The sequence below is a fragment of the Vanessa tameamea genome, chromosome 18, assembly GCF_037043105.1.
Source record: "Vanessa tameamea isolate UH-Manoa-2023 chromosome 18, ilVanTame1 primary haplotype, whole genome shotgun sequence".
Lineage (NCBI taxonomy): Eukaryota > Metazoa > Arthropoda > Insecta > Lepidoptera > Nymphalidae > Vanessa > Vanessa tameamea.
Genome location: NC_087326.1, coordinates 1871098 through 1893521, shown reverse-complemented (window position 1 = coordinate 1893521; position 22424 = coordinate 1871098). Strand labels below are relative to the sequence as shown.

The following is a 22424-nucleotide window of genomic DNA, read 5'->3' as shown; positions in this document are numbered from 1 at the left end:
TTTTAAATTACAAGTAATTTTCATAAATTTACCAAACTACGTACTCGTAGCCGTTTGTTCGGTAGGTAGGAAGACAATGCTTGTATCAATTTGGCTTCGTAAACAATTTTACGAGGAGAAGTAGATATCACACAAAAATAAAGAACAACATCAGGTTTTTAGTTTGTTTATTAATACATAGTTCGATACAAAAGTATGTTTTTACTTAACAGTTCCAATGGACGTTAACTGTATATATTTTGTCCGTACCGATTTTTATATTTATTGAGATTTTGGTCTTATAATGAAACTCAGAGCTTTCTCCACTGTAGATGGCCTTTCACATGCTGTGCCTTTTATAATCTTCCCCACCGGAGCAGTTAATACTCTAAAGTTAATTTGATTAAAATCCATAGAGCCATAGAGGAAACGCGATTGTCTATTACTTAGAATCCATAGATTAGAATCTTTGTCAATCTAAAATTGAAAATTAACTGTGAGAATTTCACACACTCTACTAGACTGAGAGCCAGTGTTGCGCTGACTTACAGTTTAGTAGCAAATTCCATATTAATGCCAGGTGCTTCCCCTACCGTTGGGGAAATGGAGGTTCACTATTCCCATGCAACACTGGCTCTTAGACTATACCATTTGCCAAAAAAATAAATATATATATATACCAACCGACGCCTGTTATGTTTATTGGCCTTTTTAGCACTAGGCCACGGACTTATAAACTGGTTTATCACGACCAGAAAATATATCTTGCTAAGCAGTATCGAATCAGGGTATCGTTATAAGATATGCTAATCAAATTTTATTTATATTAATGAAAGATCTTGAGCATGGACGCGGATGGATATAGAGGAAAGGGACGACCAAAGAAACGATGGATGGATTGTGTAAAAAACGTTATGGCTGGAAATAATGTGACTTGTGAGATGACGTCAGACAGATTGGTAAGGAAGAAGAGATACCGTGCCGACCTCAAATAAAATTAGGATAAGGGCAGGAGGATTAACGAAACACGAAGCGTATAAAATACATGAGTTTTTTACAAACAAATATTGAACGTCTCAAAATAAGTAAGTACCTTGACATCGCTCGGAAATTCCAATATCGTACAATCACTTGTAACGAGTGGAACGTTGCCTACGGTCATCTGTCTGTCCAAGTTCCAACAACTCACGCCGTTCCTGCTCAACTATTACATACAAATTAATAATAAATTCGAAGTTGAATTCCAGAGCAACGGTTGTCTATGGTTTAGTCAAACATTTCTGACGAATGATTCTATTTTCAAAATTCGAAGTATTTGTATATTTATATTAATGCCAAGCGGGGCAAATTATTAATAATAGTGGAAGGGCAAATGAGGCCCCTGAGAGTAAGTGGTAACCACCGCCCTTAGACATTGGAGCTGTAAGAAATATTAACCATTCCTGAAATCGCCAACGTGCCAGCGACCTTTGGAACTAACCATAACTCTTGTTCTTGGTTTCAATCTTCAAACCAGGACACAATGCTAAGTATTTCTGTTTGGCGGTAGAATATCTGATGCGTGTGTGGTACTTACCCAAACAGACTTGTGCAAAGCCCTACCACCACGTAAATATATAAATGGAAGTATCAGATATATAAAGTACTATTTTTACCAAATAAGCAAGTTGTAATGGTGTGGGATTTTATGTTATCTAAATAATAATTACCTGAGTATAAAATATAACATTGTGAGAATGGTCGTAGTCGCAAGCCGTCGCTTGAGACATGGGCCCTCTGTCGCCCAACACCTGGAAAACATTACAACTAACAGTTGAATTAAAATACATATATATCTCATTCAGAAACATTTTATTGAATTATAAAACCTAATGTCATTCCCAAACTTAAAACGAAACATGTCCAATATATCGATCGTGATTTAGTTAAAATATTCAAACCCACAAACTAATATTGCAGTAAGAGAGGAAAACTTGCACATGATTTTTTTACAATTTAACGATTAATAATAGAAAACTTCAACAAAGAAAAAACCGTATTCATATTTATGTGAGATACGAAAAAATATTTTTTCAAATCGTTTACAATACAATTACAGACGAATTCCCTTTTTTTGGCGTCAGTTAACAATTCTATCTACTATAAACATATCGAACATCTGTCGGTATTTGTTTGTGTAAGGACAAGTGTAAATCGCTGGTGTAGACGCAGCTCGTTATCCGAAGGCACAGCAAACCTGATACGTCCCGAAGGAGTTTCGGCTCAGAACCAACCATTTCATTCTCATTGTTCAACAATATATTCGTCAATACTAATGTTATAAATGCGAAAGGAACTCTGGCTCTGTGGCCGAATTGAACCGAATTTCATGAAATTCATTACGGAGCAACCTTGGACTCCAACGTATGACATAAGCTACACCTAGGAAATAAAACCTTGAAAAAAAAGTTGTCCTTGCTCGTAATGTCTCCAACTCACTTGGACTCCAAAGCTGTTCTCAGCGCCGTAGCTTTCATCTCTCAACAGCCTCGTTGACATACGAAATTGTTTTGTACTCGACGTAGGATGAAAATACAAGTCTCGGTAACTTTAAACAATTAACACTTTATACAACACCTGTTCAATTATAAAAACTATAAATATAATATACATAATTAGTAATTATACATAGAAAAATATAAAGTAAAATTTGAATTGCTTTTCATGTCATTTTCTGTTATTTCCTCTTTCGAATTGTTATATTCGTGGAATAAAATAATCAGTTAAAAGTAACAATGTTGTCGGTAACTAAGCCGAGCCAGGGCAGCAGTTCAACTGATTCGAATATTTTGTCCCCCTTCATATCATTAACAAATGACATTCCATGTAATGTAATGGTGGACGAGGGGGTACTTCGTAACAGATCCATTATTTACCTAGAAGTTTTCTTCGATGGTACCAAAACCGCTGAAGATACTCCATCACTCCAGTAGAACTTAACCCCGCCCACGTTATACACGCCCGAGTGGGGGTCGAAATGAAAGTAATGATTTTCCACCCGCCACGCTTCGTTTCCTCCCAAACTGTACACTATTAACGCATTGGAACCCATATCGGGGATATACGCGTAAGTATTGTCACAACCCTTGCCAATAATATCGACAACCTGGGTGGAAATAATAATCATTTATTCCAATACTTTTAAAAAATAATATATACATCGCAGGCAACTGAACTGAGCCGAGATGGCCCAGTGGTTAGAACGCGTGCATTTTAACCATACAGGGATATCACAATATTAATCAACTTAAAAACACTCCAAAATATTTAACTTATACGTAATATTATGAATAGGTATATACTTTTTACTATTACAAAATATTTTATTATATAACGCAGTAGTATACTACAAAAAAATAATATATAAATATTACTGTGTAGTAAAATATAATTTTGCTTACGGTGGCATTTCTGATCAATACTTACAATACTCGTTAAAACCGACGAATCTCTTAAAACGTCCTCTTCCAACACATAGCGGTGTATCAGTCTGTTATTATTTAAATCAAACACGACAATGGCTGGCGCAGTTATTTGTTTCAACGCCTCTAAATAAGAAAAATATATATTAATACTAGCCGAAAATTATAAAACACAAATTTACAAAATCCGTTTTACCCCCTTAGGAATGGAGTTTCGTAAAATTATTAAGTTTTTTAATCAATCGTTCTAAGCCGGATGTTTACACCCTATAAGGAACATCATCATCCTCCTGCCCTTATCCCAATTTTACTTGGGGTCTTCTTCTTCCATACTTCTCTGTCGGACGTCATCTCACAAGTAACATTCTTTTTAACCATATCGTCTTCCACACAATCCATCCATCGTTTCTTTGGTCATCCCCTGCCTCTATATCAATTACTCCATGAATTCAATTAATCCATTAAATCAACTACATCCATTCTCAAAACCTTTCTCACAACATGGTCCTCATTCCTCCGCATAACATGCCCATACCAAGACAGCCGGTTTCGAGATAGCTTCTCGGTTACCGGTGCCACTCTCAAACTTCCTCTTATGTACTCATTCCTTACTCTATCCATTCGCGTAACACCACACATTCCTTTAAGCATTCTCATCTCCGCCACATGCAATTGTCTTTCAGTCATCCCTTTTATAGCCCAACACTCTGATCCATATAGAACAGCAGGTCTGACCATGGTCTTATAGATCTTCCCCTTAAGTTTAAAGGGAAGGGGGTTTTAGTATTCTTATAACTGTCTTCAGTACTTAACTTGATTGAAAATTAAAACGTGATGACATAAAACAGTTATCTGAATAAATTAGTATACATCGAAAAAATTATCGTAGTGAGCCAAATTAAAACATCCTCAGCTGCACACACGCACGAAAGTAACAAGCATTTTATGTGTGAACAAACGCAAGTGGGGGGGGTTCAGACTCAGAACCAATCGCTTTACGCGCTCACTGAGGCTCGGGAGTGTAAACACTAACTTCCAAATTACAGTCCGGAATACTCTCTACTGGGTTTTCTTAACAGAAAATGCCAATGATATCATACTGGTCCGACCCGGGTTTGAATCCAGTATCTCGAAAAACGGCTAACGAGCTCGGCACTGGAAATATACTTGTCAGTGAAATATAACCTATTTATGTTTTACAAATCAAAGAAATTCTAACTTGTCATATCAGCGACGCCATTATCAACTACCCACAATCGATCACATTTATCCACGTGAATGCGAAAAGTGGACACGACAGTACTATTAGAACTTATGCAGCAACTTTTATCTGATACAAACGCTTCGCTCCAACTTGGGTAAGGGTTCAACGGCTGGTTTTGACTTCCATTTACGTAAATGTAGTTCAGGGATGATGGTACTCCTAAAATTATTCAAATCGAAACATATACTAATTGTGTCATTGAGCTTTGAAGTGAAAATTCTTTGGCTGCGATAAAATCGATAGGACGAGAATCAATTCTTACCAAGTAGCTTGATGCATCCTTTAAATTTGAGAGCCGAGAAGGCCCAGTGGTTAGAACGCGTGCATCTTAACCGATGATTACGGGTTCAAACCCAAGCAAACACCACTGAATTTTCATGTGCTTATTTATGTTTATAATTCATCTCGTGGTCGGCGGTGATGGAAAACATCCTGAGGAAACCTGCATGTGTCTAATTTCAACGAAATTCTGCCACATGTGTATTCACCAACCCGCATTGGAGCAGCGTGGTGGAATATGCTCCAAACCTTCTCCTCAAAAGGAGAGGAGACCTTAGCTCAGCAGTGGGAAATTTATAGGCTGTTAATGTATTTACAGTCTCAAGACTAAAATTTAAAGGATGCATCAAGGCATCTTATATTACGCAAGAGGGAAGAAAGATATGACGTAGAGAGAAAGAGAGAGATACATTTTAAGAAGCTTCACTTCTATCACGTGCATACTGCACAGTACTGCTAACGCATATTTTTTTTAATTAACCTACTTTGTCACACTCACAATCATATTTTTTATGATTGTAACGTAGAAACTGCCTGCATTGATGTGACAATCATTTGAAAATTATTTGTTTTATTATTGACCCTTCGTTCATAAACGCGTACAAGACATACGGACAGCGAAAGAGAAGTAGGTGTAAATACGGTTTTTAAAGAATTGTTTTAAAGTAATATAAACTCTTAACTATAAAAAACTCAAACCTTTTTTCCATCGAGGTACCGTAATGAACAATTTATTTTTCCATCTTGTTATTCCTGTAGGCATATTATTCTCAGGAATATAAGCGCCTGAAGCTAATGCGGCTTCTCGGGCATGCCCCTCCCATGCATAGTCTAAGATTTTCCATTGAAATCTAGGAGGTAACAAACTTTGTGTATTGTGAAAAACAGATAAAAATACTGACAATATAACAGCAGCTTTCATTATTTGTTATTGTGTTTGTTTACTGAAAATTTAAGTGTTGATAGACCATTAGATGGATGAAAAGAGCAACATGTTATGTTTTATGATTTAATTTACGCGGACTAGTACAGTACACCAACATTACAATTTCGTTTACATTTGACATTTATTTTTTAGTGTTACTAGAAGGTTTAAAAAATTGTATATAATCTATTTACTGCACAAAATTAACCAAACAAAATATAAAAAAAATTGTGAACCTTAAGATTTTAGATTTATTTTGTTTTTTTGTTTTAATATATATACGAAATTTCATTAAACTAAGAATTTAACATAACAGGAAAAACGGAACATCCATTTTCCTGAAATGTCAAATGACAAGTCGCTAGTTGTTACATTCAGCATATTGTTATTCATTATCGTCCAATAAAAAATATATTAATTGAAAGAGTACATTCATCGCATCGATTCTTAACCTTGAAACAGCTATCAATACGTAATTCTTTAGATATTTTAGATGTAATATACATAAAAATGTCAAAAGTGAATTCAGAGACACCTAATGGTGAATCTGCAGTGGTGACTGAAGAAATTGCTGAAAAACGCATTGGTTGTGCTCATTACAAACGAAGGGCCAAATTTGTGGTAAGTCATATATTATAAAAATCTATTTTACGCGATATTAACATAGTCGATAGTACCCAGAGTACGCTACCGGGTTCAAACACTTGCATCTATATTTATAGCCTTCGACGCAAAAACTCGAGATCGGCTATGATTCGTTAATTTAGCAAAACAAAAGCATGTCAATGAACTTCTACTTGCATTCATTGTTTCATCTAATACTTACATCTGTCAACTAATCTTAATGAATATATTATTATTGAATCAGGACTATGATTTAAGTAATATTTGGATGCAAGGAATATATATATATAACCTGAACTAAGCTATTATTTTACTAATATGATAAATCTATCCTTTCCAACAAAACAGATATAAATAGTACCTTAAAAAATGGATAAATTAATTTACATTGCATTTTAATCAAAAAAAAAAATGTGATGTTAAATGAAAATGATAAATCGATTTAATCTTACTTAAATTATCATATCATTCTAACCTAAACAATTAGTTTGACACAATCTTATTTTAACATTTGTACTGTAAGTTGAAAATTACAATGACTTTAAAAAAAAAAATTGTTTCATTTTCTTTATCAGACACCATGCTGCAACAAGCTGTATATGTGCCGATACTGTCACGATGAGAATGAAGAGCACTACTTCAATAGAAAGTCAGTTTCAGAGCTGATATGCACGGAATGTGATACTCGGCAGAAGGTCCAAGCGGAATGTGTGAACTGCGGAGTGAGATTTGGCAATGTATGTATTATTTATAACCATAGAAATAGGAACCACCCACTCATTTGCATACTAGATTTACTAAATAAATTTATCCCTCATACAAACTGATATTCTGTATACATGTTTTGATAATATTACCTTTTTACTACAAGATGTTTTTGTATTTTGTTTAAACTTATAAATAAAGTTGCATAGTTCATATAAAGTTCTTTGATAAATCATATTTCTTGTAACTTAATCCATTCTGAAGTGATTTTGAGATGAAATATTATAAAAGCAACTTGTGATAATGCAAAAGCAGGTTCACATAATCAAGGACCTATAGTTTTGTTGCTTGTATCTCTTCTTATGAACAATATATGACATGCCTCAGTATATATGGAATGCTCGATATTTCTTACAGCACCAATATCTTTGAGCCGTAGTGACCGAAATGTACTTTTCCGCCTACCTATATCATAATCAAAACATAAATAAAAACCTATTGGTAAAACATAGTTGGTTTTACTCTTCATAATATTTTTACTCAAATGTTGGTTCATTATGTTTTCAGTATACATGTCTGATATGCAACTTGTTTGACGATGAAGATAAGAAACAGTACCACTGTGAAGGCTGTGGCATATGTCGTGTGGGAGGGCGGGATAAATTCTTCCACTGTGAGCGATGTAACATGTGCTTGCCCGTACAGTTGAAATGTGTTGGTCACAGGGTAAGTGATCTGAGAGGAACAATTATGATATATATATTACTAAACATAGTTGTTTAATATATTCTTTGTTACTATTATAATAGCTAACATGTGCAGATACAGTGTGGATTGAATACAAAGTTTCAAAAATTATCAAAATATATATATATATATATATATATGAGTATATAATCATAGATTTAACTTGACGCTAATTGTAGCACGCGGCTCCGCTCTTTTTAGGGGTTGGTCATACATACCAAATTGCATCAAATTAGGATCAGTGCTTTGGCCCTGAAAGAACAACAGACAGAGTTACTTTCGCAGTTGTAATATTAGTATAAATTATATGTCAAATATTAGATAAATTGTTTTTAAATTTAATTAATTTCAAAACATTAAAGTAGATTAAAGGAAGATATTAGTACGATCTAATCTTGTGTGCTTTTTAGTCCCGCGTTATCCACATAAGCATCTAATAAGTTATATTTTTAATGTTTCTTCGTTCTTTTTAGGGGTCAAATATTAGGCTTGTTTTTCAAGGTCAAACAATTAATCATGAGTTTAAATGCTTAAGATCCGCCTAGGTCTCATTTATGTCCATTAATCCTGGGACGAAAACAAGACATGCTAATAATTATCGAATAACGATTAAGTTAAGCTCATTATAATAGATTTAAGAGTCACGTATTTTGTAAGATTACACGATGTGATAAAAATTATCAATCTTAGTAAAGTCAAAAGAGTAATTCCATCGTGACATGACAATTTCTTAGTGTAATAATTATTCTAGAAACTGTCCCGTTTTAATGTATTTAAGTATAAATTATCTGAGCCGAGATTGCCCAGTGGTTAGAACACGTGCATCTTTGCAGGCAGGCACCACTGAATTTTCATGTGCTTAATTTGTGTTTATAATTCATCTCGTTGTCGGCGGTGAAGGAAAACATCGTGAGGAAACCTGCATGTGTCTAATTTCAACGAATTTCTGCCACATGTGTAATCCACCAACCCGCATTGGAGCAGCGTGGTGGAATATGCTCCAAACCTTCTCCTCAAAGGGAGAGGAGGCCTTAGCCCAGCAGTGGGAAATTTACAGGCTGTTAATGTAATGTTAATAAATAATCGAAGTTTTATTATGAACGCCTGACAGGAACCCTTACACACACAAGTTGAGACATAGTGTTAAAATTTAAAATAATACTTTTTAATAATTACGTATATTCTTATATTCAATATATACGTCTTGAACCAACCACTTTTATCAGTAAACAATGTTTTATTATATACAAGAGAGTATAGGAAAGTACATTGCAAAGTTTATATAAAACTATATTTTAATCAAATGTTTATTTAGTACTAAACATTGTATACTTTATACCATGACACATTACAGTGTAAACTCTATATAACGACACTCAAGGGCAGAGCAGTCTCAAGCTATGCTGGGGCCCTTGGTCACCCATGAATTTGGGTCCCTTTTGGTAGATATTTACTACCATGTACAAATAATATGCTCATAGCCAGGCCTTAAGTATGCATGCAAGCAATCACAATTTGTAAAATAAAGAACGGATTTCTTAGAAAGTTCGGAATGTATGAAGCCGACAGTTAATTACGGGTTCGGATAATAAACTAGGTTTTTTTTATTTTGGTGACTAAAAAATAACTTTGTATTTCTTCATGTGTCGTTATTGAGAGTGGGTGTAACGCTATATAGAGTATATCATTGTATGGAAGACAAGCTGAACCAACCGACGTCGAGTGACTTCGACGCTTTAGGGAGTTTGTCGTCATATCGCGTGACGTTACACGGAGTTTACACTGTATTTAATTTCAAATTTGAATAATAAATAAACATCAATTACAAAAATAATAATTGTAAAAAAATTAACAATCAAATTATTCGAGTAGGATATTATTAGTAAAGTTACCCCTTGCTTGGAATGTATAATATGTAGATGTACTCGTATAACAATAAATTCCCTGTATCTTCCGAGTGTAGCAGCACGTCGTCACTTGTTGTTGCTGACGGCGTATAACGTACTAAGAATGCGTCACACAAGTCTATTCCATGCGTCCCGTATAAAATGTAATTTTCCTTGAATGTTCTAAGTAATTGAAAGAAATGCGGGAAACAGGAAGTCAGCGGACATCCGGTGACAATCTTTACAAAGAGTGACTTATTTTTAAACATGTAATTGTTACATTCCAGTGTGTAGAGAATGTGTCCCGGTCCAACTGCCCCGTGTGCTTGGAGGACATACACACGTCGCGCATCCCGTGCCACATCCCGGACTGCGGACACCTGCTGCACCGCCCGTGCTTCGAGCAGATGCTCAAGTCGGGACACTACGCCTGCCCCACGTGCCAGACCAGCATGATTGATATGACCAATGTGAGCACCACCTTTACCTTGGAGTAATTTACAGTTCATGCAGAGAACGTAAAAAAAGATCCGACAAGCATGTCCAATAAAGTCTTCTTAACAAACTCTAGACGCGCTGAAAATATTATGTTTCACAAAAATGTGCATGAACACAGGCAGGCTCTTCTTTAGCTGTCTTTATAAAAATGGGTTTGAGAGTTGGGTCTGGTCCTAAGCCCGAAGTTAGAGGTCCGAGTTACACTCCTCAACTTTAAAATTTAGTGAATATAGACTGAAAATGTTTACGATCATATATAAAAGCGTATAGCCCAATATTATACCCTGTGCAACTGCGAAGATCTAGTGGTAGAGGTTAACTTACAGCTTAAGAATACAAAAGTGTTAAGCTCATTAACCACTATTCACTTCCAGCTATGGAACTACCTGGACTCCGAGGTGGCAGCGACTCCCATGCCGCCCGAGTACGCCGACTACAAGACGACCATTCTCTGCAAAGATTGTCACAAGGTATTCTTTGTTTCTGTGTCGCGTCTTGCTGTGACGGCCCGCCGGCTGCTCGCTCGCTGCGGCGTCACTTCGAGGAGGCTGACCGAGTATCTTTCAAGGATTTCTCGTGCGCTTAAAAGAAACACGTTATTCTTCACATTTACGTCGTCGTCGACATATAATGATACAAAAGCGGGCTTTGTGATTTTTGTCTGATACTTAAGGTTAACAAGAAATTTGAACCTCCAGACTTTAACCAGGTCAAGTAAATACAAGGTACGGATATCAGACTACAGCACTTTGTGCACTATTTGCTCTTAAAGCCGGAAGTAGATTTATAAAACTGGACCTAACATTCGTCTTTGACTAGCTCTCATTGCGTACTGTTTATTGCAAAGAGCTAAATAAAATTCAGATAAGACTGAAAATAATCTAGTAGGCTTACTTGACAATAACATCCAGGAGGCAACCCCCCTCCCACCCCTCCCCCGCAAAAGTAATTGTTCGAGAACTTTGTTTGAACCAATGACCATAAATATGGGTCTATGGTCAAAAGCAACTTCAAGGTCAAGAGAGTTCTGACCGCGTCACACTAAGCTTTATACTTTTTGTTTTAGTTATCAACTGTAAAGTTTCACGTGGTCGGACTCAAGTGTCAGCACTGTGGCGGATACAATACGTGTCAAACGAATGGATTCCACAAGTAATTATATATTCATTTATTACCGATAACATAAAAAAACATGTCCGAATTAATATTGAAGTTTGAATAAATTGTACGGCAATACTAAGTTTACGGGAGATTATAATTTAGCTTGTCTGTTGCTAAATCAATTCGTGTATTATTATTGTCTGGACGTATATTCCTACAATGAGTAACTCTTAACACCCCGACTATATATCAGTAATACAATAGAATCGTATATCAGAAATTCATGTAATGTGATTAATTTCAAACGGATTAAATTACACTTGATATAAGTTTTGATAGGAACGGATACAAAATAATTCAAAACGACGAATCTCCGACGATTTATTACGTTTTAGGATCGGCTTTATCGCGATATTATGAATACGTTACATTTTTTTTTACATTAATAGCCTGTGAATTTCCCACTGCTGGGCTAAGGCCTCTTCTCCCTCGAGGAGAAGGTTTGGAGCACATTCCACCACGCTGCTCCAATGCGGGTTGGTGGAATACACATGTGGCAGAATTTCGTTGAAATTAGATACATGCAGGTTTCCTCACGATGTTTTTCTTCACCGCTGAGCACGAGATGAATTATAAACACAAATAAAGCACATGAAAATTCAGTGGTGCTTGCCTGGGCTTGAACTCGAAATCATCGGTTAAGATGCACGCGTTAACGCTAACCACTGGGCCATCTCGGCTCATGAATACACGTCTTACAAATGTATCGTGAGGTGCTCCTTACCTTTAATATTCACTAATTTTGTCCTCGGGCCTCCGCCATAGTATTTTGTTATCGTCTTACTGCCTTTATTGGTGTAAGGAGGGCTTGTTATTCTTTTTGTCCAGAGGATCGGCATTGCGATTCAACTATGTAGGTAATGCTGCTAGCATTCTTGCCACCATTTCACGCGGTCATTATTTGTATAGTAACTATTATTAATTTTTATTTGTATGTTATAAAGCGGCGATGTAAATATTTTTTACGTAAAATGACTTCAAAGTACTTGTGTATTACGTCATAAATTCGTAGATGTATGCACATGTCCAGCGTCTCTATTCAAGAAACGATCCGTTTTGCTTACGTAAGATAGAATTCCCTATGAGACGTAAAACACACGTATGTATAAAAAAAAAAGTTTCGAAGTCGCTTTATGACGTACGCATGTGACAAAATCGTAAGTAATTATAGGCACTACTGTAACGGGTATTTACTCGTAACTCATGTATATGTAATAACGTTTTATTTAATAGATCAGGAATCAGGCAAATTAGTAAGTGCCTGTGTCAAGTGGCCTTGGCGTGGAACCGATCACGAAATCATATCAGGCTGCCTGTCTGCCTGCTCGCCTGCTGCAGTGTATACACTGTGTAGACTTGCAAAGAAATGGGTTCATTTCAACAGAACAGTAATGATTTATAAAAATATTTCCAGAGATAGCGGCAGTTCCGAGCAGTGCGATTCATCGTCGTCTCCGTCGAGCTCCACCAGTCGAAGTTCGACCTTCGAGCCGAGAGACGAACCGATCAACGACGACCTACCGCAAGCCAATCCACTCGACGAACCCCCGCAGGCCTGACCAGAACCGGATCAAACCGGACCGAGCCGGACCGATCCCGGAACAAACCGGCACGTCTGACGTCATGCGGACTAATTTTGTACTTTAATTGGACGTCTTTTTTATGTATAGCGTATTAACTATTTCTAAATGTTTTGGATTTTTTAATTTATTTATCTCGGAATAATTTTAAACTATAGCAGTACAAGAACACACCCTAAGTATGTACATAACCTTAATTGAATTACAATTCAAAATGTTAAGAGTACAATAGCCGGCATGAGTCGTGAGCATAGACAGTAGTGGGGCAAACTCGTGCATGTATATTTTCAGCCAAATGACAGGAGCCGAATGACAAGTGACAGGCCAATGGACAACGAGCAGAGACTGGCGGACCAATCGCGAGCAAGGTCGACGCCCCCCGCTCTTCAGTCCTCTAAGGAGACCTAACATGTACTGTATGAGTTTGTGCTCAAGACTCGCGCCACTTACTATGCATAATCGTAAAACTCACTGTGTATTCTGTATTCGCATGCGGAAACGATCCGACGAGAGATCCTAAGCCGTTTACTGTGTGTCCTAAGGATTAAATACATTAAAAAAACGCAGAGTGAAGACGAGAAGCGAAATATAGGATATCCAGCGAACACAAAAACGTATACGAGGTATTTGGAGTTTGAAAGAATGAACACAATCGACTTTTTTTTTATAGTTGTAATGGAATAGGTGTTTGTCTTCCATCTCACCTGATGGAAAGTGTAGATGAAGACGAAGGTGGTACACGCCCATCCAAAAGAAACCTGTTCACTCTACTCCTAAAGGCTCCAGTGTTTAACTCATCAGGAAAAATAGACGCAAGCAGGTCATTCCAATTTTTGGCGACTCTCACCAAAAACGAGCTGTCAAACCGTTTAGTTCGAATTTTGGGTATGTCAACAATGTGTGGATGAAACTTTTGCCTGCGTCTAGTAGTCCGATAAAGGAATGGAGATGGCTCAACCAGTTTGAAAAGAGCCTTCGAGCACTCTCCGAAGTGTATCCTATAAAAAACCGATAAGCTGGCAACTCGACGACGATGCTCAAGGGTGTGTAGTCTACTATTTGAGAGCTTTTCGTTGTTAATTAACCTACTGTTCGGTCAACTGAGTCCAAAGCTTCCAGATGATATTTGGCTGCACCGTCCAAGAGATGACTGCAGTGCTCCATGCGGGATCGAACTTGGGCAGTGTAAAGATTAAGCAGCTGTTCAGAGCTAAAGTACCGCCGAACCTTTGAGAGAATTGATAATTTCTTGGACGCCGCTTGTGCCATAGACTCAATTTGTTGGCCAAAGTTGAGGTTAGAGGTGATGGTAATACCTAGAAGCTTTGGTCTCAAGGGATACTTCAGCAAAAGGAATAAAATACTCCATAGCTTGATAAATCACACTCGAGACAGCATCTGCGCAGCACGATGGATCTCTTAGAAGAAAAACATACCTGCCTCCAAGGATAAGAGGCGAAAAAGTGACGCATCTCATCCCAATCCGCTGACTTGTACCGCCACACTCGCCTAGTGCCTTTAGGATTCTCAATGATCCGATGTCCCGAGTGGTGGTGAAACATAAACCGAATATCTGTCAGGATCGGGTGTCAGCAGAAGGTCCAGGCAATACGCAGTGTGGCCCACGACGTCAGGAATACGAGTGGGTTCGTGGACGAGCTGAGAGAGGCCACAAGATATTGCAAATATGTAGATCTCTCTTCCAGCGTGGGCAGTGTCACTATACGGGTACAGCCACTCTTCATGGTGTGCATTAAGTCCCCAAGAAACACCAACTGCGCAGATGGAAAGCGTCGATGGACCGAATCTGCAGCTTCACTTAGATGGTTAAAAAGCCTAGACTAGAGAGAGTTTTAGAAATGCCGCCTATAGTATGAACTAAATCGCCGCCTTTGTTTTACGACACTCACAATGATATTATAATATAACATCGAATACAAAAATTTCACAAACGTGTATTAAAATAACAAAAAATGCCAAACTTATTTTGAGTACATGTGTCACGTCACATCACATTTTTGTATTTTTAGAAATATATCATTACAACTAACAAGAAACAGATTTTTGGAATATGAAGGTTATAAAATACTCTCGTATTATTTAATGTTCATTATCGATTTATATGAAATATTGTTACCATAATATCTTTAAGAATAAATTCACAATCCAGACCTTTTTGTATGAAAGAGGGGCAGAAAGCTCATCTGATGGAAAGTGACAACCCTAACGGACCTGCAACACCAGAGGGTTTGCAGGTGCCTCACCAGTCTTTTAGGCTTTTTTCTATAAAGTTTCTCCACTGGCGAAAGCCTGCACAGAGTGGTTGTGTGAGACAGAAAATATCTTAAAAATCGCGCTTGATCATCCCGTTAAAGATGCTGTAAGAGGATGAAGCCAATCGAAGAGTTTGATCGACATCAGTTCAAACAAGACGGTTGACAAAAATGCTTTAGGCGATAAGCTGTCGCGCCAAACTTTTTAGAGGTCAATTTGGTCTTACCATTCAATTGGTCATGGAACAGAACGATTTTCGAAATTTCGGTCATAAGTAATCCGATAATATATAAGGCAGCCAGGGGAAATATTCTCAAAATAGTGATAAACGACACCTAGTGACTTTTTAGTCATCTCGCAAAACGTGTCTTTTTTCGCGTTGAATTAGACCAGTTTAGTTAGCCTCAGTCCGTGACTAATACTTATTAACTTTATATTCCTATATTAAAAGCCCTAAGCATTAAATAAATTCAAGTTATAATCTGTGGTATCTCAACAAAAGAAATAAATAATTTTTAAAATAAAATTATCAAAAACATTTCGTCACAATTACCCAATACGGCGTATAACATTGCCCTAGGTTGTATTTGAAATGATAATTAACATCTTATATTAAATATTTTTATAGCAATTTCTACTTGCTAAAATAAATTTCGAAAAAAAACTATCTATAACTTTGGTGCATTTATTATTATTAGAATAAATACGAAGGTTACTCAAAAATTATCTCACAAAAGATCACCTATAATACTGTTTACTATAATATTAGTAGTTTTATTTGGTAAAAGTATATCAATAAAATTTACATCCAAATTAAAACATTGAGACGCTCAATTTTTTAACTTTATTAAATATCATAATTATTATTTATGATAAATATTCTAAAAAATCCGTCAACTTAAATAATAATATAATGTTTAAGGTAATACTTTGTGATATCATTAATATAGATTGGGTTTGTAACGAAAATTTGTTATTTTGTAACTGCCTCGTCCGTCTAGCTTCAAGTTTGCTGAGCTTGAAGCTGTAGATCATGGCGTTTGGGACTCAAATACCGAGTCGGACCGTAAAAGTTATTGGGTATTTCTGTCAAACAATTCTTAGCTATGAGTCAAGAGTTGGCTGTGCTACTTACCCATGGATCGTTGCGCACATAAAACCTTTGGTCCTGCAGTCCATCGGACTATGAGAGTGAGGGTATAAAAGATCGCGTTCACTATATTATAATGGCTAAGTGGAGGAGTAAAGATAAACAAGCATTACGCGCCACCAATAATTCCATAATTATTTAAAACCACTCAAACTTTCACTTTAAAAAATCTGGTAAGAATTTTGCCAATATTAACGACGCCATTTTTTCACAAATCAATAATTTAGTTCTCGACTAACGATAGCATATCAATTTAAGATCAAAGTTGTATGTTTGTCTTAACGCCTCCTGCCATTGGATTTGGCTATAGGTGGATGATTTTACATAAATTCTTCCGTATATGATGTCCTTAAATATTCTTTACAAGCCTAATTTGTATAATAAAGAATAATCGCTAATATTTAATAAATATCAATGTTAGTATTTAATATAATTAACAATTTGATTAGGCTTGTATAAATTTATGAGGCTTTGTAGTAGATTTTGTGTATAACACCTAATTTAAGAAAAAAAGTATTAACTTGCTTGTATTGTGTTAACAAATGTGGACCTTGTGTTGTTTCAATAACAATAATTTCAATACAATATTATACATTACATAAGTAAGCAGTTTTACTCATATAAAGTCTGCACCACTTTTTGAAAATTTATTCCAAAGTTGTTTTATAATTACAATACTTTTCAACGGAAATTATGTGTGTGCGGATGTGCTTTATATTATTTTGTTGTAATTTCTATCCAAAGTAAGTAGTAAAAGTAACAGTCTGTAGATACACTGCAGGGTTCAGGTTTTACTTTTAAGGAGAATGTTTTTAGTGTATTTTGTCATTCAGATTGGTGGGTACACTTGAAGGTGCTCTTAGTAATGTCTACTTTGATAATATTTTTAAATATATTCAGTATGTTTTCATATATATGTCTTACTGCCACAACAACCGCCGTTACGATTATATATAACACTATAACAATAGTATATTCTATCTTAATATCTCTTATGGTCATAAGTGTTCTATAACTAAGTTTTCTGTGTTCATTTCAAAGGTTTTTTTATTCAATCTATCTCTAACCGTGACTATTTATTAATGATCCACATCCGAGATCAGACTCTTCTGGTGTTTTAAGTTTGGAAATGATTCCACCATATTACTCCAGTGCGGATTGGTGGTGAATGAAATTTGAAATCATATTTTCACGTTATAATATATAGGTACCATTAGTTTAAAATGATAACAGCGTCTACTTACGTAAAGTATGAACGACCAATTTTGTGATTAAAATATATAGCATATCCCAATTTAAACAATCAGCAAAGATAATCAAACCTTATTAGCGCGTATTCGTAATGAATACCGTATTCAAGATCTCGACCAGTGATGTCAAAGTTGTTTGTTAGCCTTTACTCTTCCAATGATTGAAATAGTCTATTGTTAGGTGTGATTCGCCTTTTCGTATATACTTTTTTACATATTGTTTGATATTGAAATTGCATAAGCAAAAAAAATATGTTACTTTGAATCTAGTACAATATTTTTTTTTTATATAAAATCACTCATTGTTATGAAGTTAGGTAATTTTCTGAAGTACAGTATTTTAATGTTCTTAGTGCGTTAATGTTGTTATAAATATGTAAAAAATAATTAATCTTAATTTAAATTAAGGATGGACTTTGAGCTTCAAGTTACATAATTTTATTTTTGTTGATTTTAGGGACTTGTATATCCCATCTTTGTTTTAATATCGTATACTAAATAAAAGCAAGTGCAACTATAGTGGTTTTTTATTTTTTTCAAACCGTGACGAACTTTCTTGGATTATTTTTATCATGGGAGAGACATTACTGAATATAAATTCAACTTTTTGATGTTATGGAAAGGTTGATGAGCCAATTGTTGATAAGCCACCTGTCACCTATAGACATGGACTCTGTGAGTTAAAACCACGCTAAACCCTCAGTACTAAGACACCAATCGCATAATATGAGATATTACATATCTGTTGTCCGTATCTACACTGGCTCACTCATTCAAGCAAGAACACGCCGATACAGCAGTCTGTACTACCAGTGTAGTGAATAATGTGTGAAGGATGAGCGTCAGGACTGCACAAAGCATTATCACCGTGACTTGACGTTTATTTCAGCGTTGCAGAACTATCGATAGTTTGACTGTCGATAGTTGACCTCAAAAACTATTCAGGATATCGATTGTACTATCGATAGTATCGTTTGATCAATACTAACGATAGACTATTGATACTATCGATAGTCTATCGATATGTAACACTAGTTTATTTATTCAATTCATCTATAGTGAGAAGACAGATCAAAAAAATTAATTTAATTCTATATCATTATTGCTGCAATGCTTCCAAGTATCCGAAGGTAATCGTACTCCTTCCTTAAAGGCCGGCAAGGCCCTGCAACCCCCCGGTGTTGCAGATGCCCATGGGCGGTGGTAGGCACTTTCCATCAGGTGAGCCTCCTGCTCGTTTGCCACCTATCATTTAAAAAAAAGGTAAAACTTTGCCCTAATTTTATTTAAAACTGAAATGAAACAATACATCAAAAGTGACCTTAGTGTAAATGCATATCTCTTGAAGTGAACTTTTTAGCATAATATTTCGAATTTTATGTCAATACAAAACGAATTTGTATTTGAAGAGAATGTTCGAATCTGAGGGTGATTTTTTTCGTGATTTTTGTAAACAAAGACATTACATAGTGACTGACTGAGTGTTAATTTTCGCTTACGCTTCGATTTGCGGTAACTTTGGTACCGAAGGAAATCTCGACTGTGTCTATGGGTGGACTTATGGCATATTAGAATCATAATATTATAGCGTACCATATTAAAAAAAACACATTTATTCATTAAAAAAATCAAGGACTGGTTGTAGTAATAGGATATTCTATGGTGTACTCATTTCCATAACACAGACAACAGAGGTAATAAAATTAAATAATTAAACTTGCAACAATTATGATTATTTTTAATTAATGCAAAAAAAAATACAATAAATTAAATATAACTTAACATCTCTTCCCAATTATTAGGAATTGTTTGGGAATGTTTAAGCTTAAACTACAAAGTTGGAAAAATAGGAAATATTATATCTACTAAATTTTATTATGAAAATTACTTGATGAATTATACACAATATATTTTCACTAATACATACTTCTTACGTTAGATTAAGTATTAATAGCGCCTCATGTCAAATTAACAAGCTAGGATTACGTATAAGTAGAATCTAGTTCAACGTGGATTGTGTATAGGCTCAGTTCACTTAGATTTGATAAGACGGTCAGGTTTTTGGTCTTTAAGGTTTTGAAATTAATTTAATTATTGATAATTTTATAATAATTATAAGTGACCAATATTGAGTTATAATACGTTATTATAATAATCAGTTATAATGTATAGCATTCTTTATAAGTTTATTTAAATACAGATATTATTATATTTTATTATGAGACCACTTCAAAATTACCCGGTTTTTAAACACAATAAATTTTCTTTTCAATTCAACTTGATTACCACAGACTCCAACTTATGTAAAAACAATTTATCTAAAGGGATTTATATTGATTTTAAATACCTAACCGTCTTTGTTAATATATTAAAAGTGGCAAGCTAGTGAACAATTTACTTTCTAAAAAACGATGTACAGTCGTTTATAAAAATATTTATACAAATACAAGTGTGAAAAAATGTGAATATCTTTTGTAGCCGATTGTATAAACAACAACTGAGCAAAGATTACAAAGTTGAGCTCAATTATTATCAATTGTTTATCCATACATTTCAATGTTTCATTCCAATAGAGCGAAAAATCATTAAGTTAAAAATTAAAAGGCTTTTGTAATACATTAATTTATGAAGCAATCATTTAAAAACTATCGTATCCAGGCTAATATTTTATTAGTAAAAAAATCTTAACATTATTATTTTTTTAATTGTACATAACTGAAGTAATTAGGGTAAATTATTGTCCCATTGTAAAGAAGATTTGATGTACTTGGATTGTTTGTATTAATTTTATGTTGGAGTCATGAAAAATTGAGTTAACTTATTTACAGGTAAAAATACTTACTGAATTTAAGTAGTCAAACTATAATTTAATAAATGAAAACGATTTCGTTCAAATTTAAGGGCTTAAACATTAAGAAGCATATTAACATTGCAATAAGATAAAAAACAAAAGAAAAATTGCCGAGTTTTATGACATTTGTAGCTCGATATGGTTTGTTTTTCGACATGGTGATTTGTCGCTCTATAGGGACCATCTATTCACATAAATTTTATAATTTATTTATTATATATAATAGCTTATTAATAAATATATGTTTCACATATATATTATCCTTATATATAAAGCGTTACAGCTCTTCTACGAGATCACTTAAACATCTATATTACAAATATAATTTATACAAAAGCACACAGCTCTACAGGTTGCCTTATGTTAAGGTATGTTTTCATTTTAAGTTAATCTAAATACTACTAATTATAATACATATATGTAACTTTGCTTATATACATCGTATTTTTATTTAATTATATTAAAAAAAAAAGTGTTTTTTTAATGGCCTGTGTCTTATACATCTTTAATTAGGGCTAGCTAATGGCTGACATCTCATTACCTCATTATTATTATTTCAAAAAGCTATTAATTTCGACACGCCCCTTTTTGTACTAAGTCAGAGACCTTCACGCAAGGGCACCACTATCTAAGACGTCAAATTAATCGGATAGATTTCGATGTATCGATTCAATAAAGATAATATCGAATATATTAAAATGATTTAAATCTGTTTAATAAAATGTTTAGGGTTCTAAACATATAAAAAAAAAGTCATTTACATAATAATAATTTTGATTTAAAAAGGATGTATAGGCGTATCTACAAAAAGGGTTTTTTTTTTCTTTCAAATATGATTATAAGGTGACTAAAGTTAAATAAACAATTTGAATTAAATTATTCATTTTATAAAAGTGCCAAAAATTATTAATTACAATATTTTTTCATTACGTAAAACTTTCTAGTGATTCAGTTTACTGTCATGGGAAACCGGCCCATGGGAAACATGCGGTACTTCCCGGTCAGTCGACCGGGAAGTACCGCGTCAGACAATGTTTGCTATATTTAAATGACGTGTATCAATTTAAAATAAGCGACGTGTCGGTCAACTGTTATTCAATGATAACAATTATAATTTGATAAGACATTGTTATCTTTAACATGTCTCTTTAATCTCTTTAATATTAGATAAAAATCTGTTTAAAAATAAATCAAAAGAAATTTTCATTACAAGTTAAAAATCATGTATTTTTTTTTTTTTGATAATCAAACATTCTACTTATTGTTATTTAATGACGTAAGCGGAATTATTGCAAATACTGTATCGGTAAAAAATACTTAGTAATAGGTAGGAAGTACTGTTCAACTTAGGACGAGTTCCCACTGTGATGTCACGATAGTCGTTCCGTCTGCAATGGATGGAACGATTTGCAAATTTAGTCAGAAGGAACAATCGTTTTAGAGAAAACCTCACGAAAGTCGAGACAGTAAATAGTATTCGCTATAAACTGAACGTTGTCGTGTAAGCGCCATATTAACACTCGCCATATTAACCATTTCTTACATTGTCAATTTTGGAAATCTAGATGTTATTACTCTTGTACCAGCAGACTAATAGCACCAAGACCGACAAATATGACAAGTGAAATCAGACAGCAGCTTAACGAGAGATAGAGAATGAGAACAGTAGAAACGACAAATCGTCCGCGCCTTTGGTCGTCACTTCTATTTTGAGTTTGTTAGTACGATGTACTTGCATGTTTTTATCTTTAGGCAGAAATAACAATCAAATTTCAAAAAAGTTGACACTG

The 22424-nt window shown here is 34.8% G+C and overlaps 2 protein-coding genes across 2 annotated transcripts; one reads left to right on the top strand and one right to left on the bottom strand.

Moving 5' to 3' along the window:
- Nucleotides 1-261: 261 nt before the first annotated feature.
- On the bottom strand, nucleotides 262-5968 carry LOC113401016 (L-dopachrome tautomerase yellow-f2-like). The gene is made up of 8 exons (XM_026640723.2): nucleotides 5683-5968; nucleotides 4660-4863; nucleotides 3445-3566; nucleotides 2895-3124; nucleotides 2458-2566; nucleotides 1689-1769; nucleotides 1073-1183; nucleotides 262-456 (listed from the first exon to the last, which is right to left on the bottom strand). Exons 1-8 carry the CDS (start codon nucleotides 5903-5905, stop codon nucleotides 262-264), a joined length of 1275 nt encoding a protein of 424 aa, XP_026496508.2. The 5' UTR covers nucleotides 5906-5968.
- A 296-nt stretch (nucleotides 5969-6264) lies between these two features.
- LOC113400995 (RING finger and CHY zinc finger domain-containing protein 1) lies at nucleotides 6265-13227 on the top strand. The gene is made up of 7 exons (XM_026640696.2): nucleotides 6265-6529; nucleotides 7108-7269; nucleotides 7805-7963; nucleotides 10158-10340; nucleotides 10743-10838; nucleotides 11435-11520; nucleotides 12944-13227. The coding sequence occupies exons 1-7, from the start codon at nucleotides 6419-6421 to the stop codon at nucleotides 13086-13088; spliced, it is 942 nt and encodes a 313-aa protein (XP_026496481.1). The 5' UTR covers nucleotides 6265-6418; the 3' UTR covers nucleotides 13089-13227.
- The last annotated feature ends 9197 nt before the right edge of the window (nucleotides 13228-22424 follow it).

Excerpts from the sequence above, each read along its gene's own strand:
- LOC113401016 (XM_026640723.2), bottom strand. The coding sequence starts at position 5,905 with ATGAAAGCTGCTGTTATATTGTCAGTATTTTTATCTGTTTTTCACAAT. Across the intron at positions 3,567-4,659 it reads TGGCGTCGCTGATATGACAA|AGGCGTTGAAACAAATAACT; the intron begins GTTAGAATTTCT and ends TTTCTTATTTAG. Across the intron at positions 457-1,072 it reads AATTTCCGAGCGATGTCAAG|ATTGACAAAGATTCTAATCT; the intron begins GTACTTACTTAT and ends TTTCAATTTTAG.
- LOC113400995 (XM_026640696.2), top strand. The coding sequence starts at position 6,419 with ATGTCAAAAGTGAATTCAGAGACACCTAATGGTGAATCTGCAGTGGTG. Across the intron at positions 6,530-7,107 it reads AACGAAGGGCCAAATTTGTG|ACACCATGCTGCAACAAGCT; the intron begins GTAAGTCATATA and ends TTTCTTTATCAG. Across the intron at positions 7,964-10,157 it reads TGAAATGTGTTGGTCACAGG|TGTGTAGAGAATGTGTCCCG; the intron begins GTAAGTGATCTG and ends GTTACATTCCAG.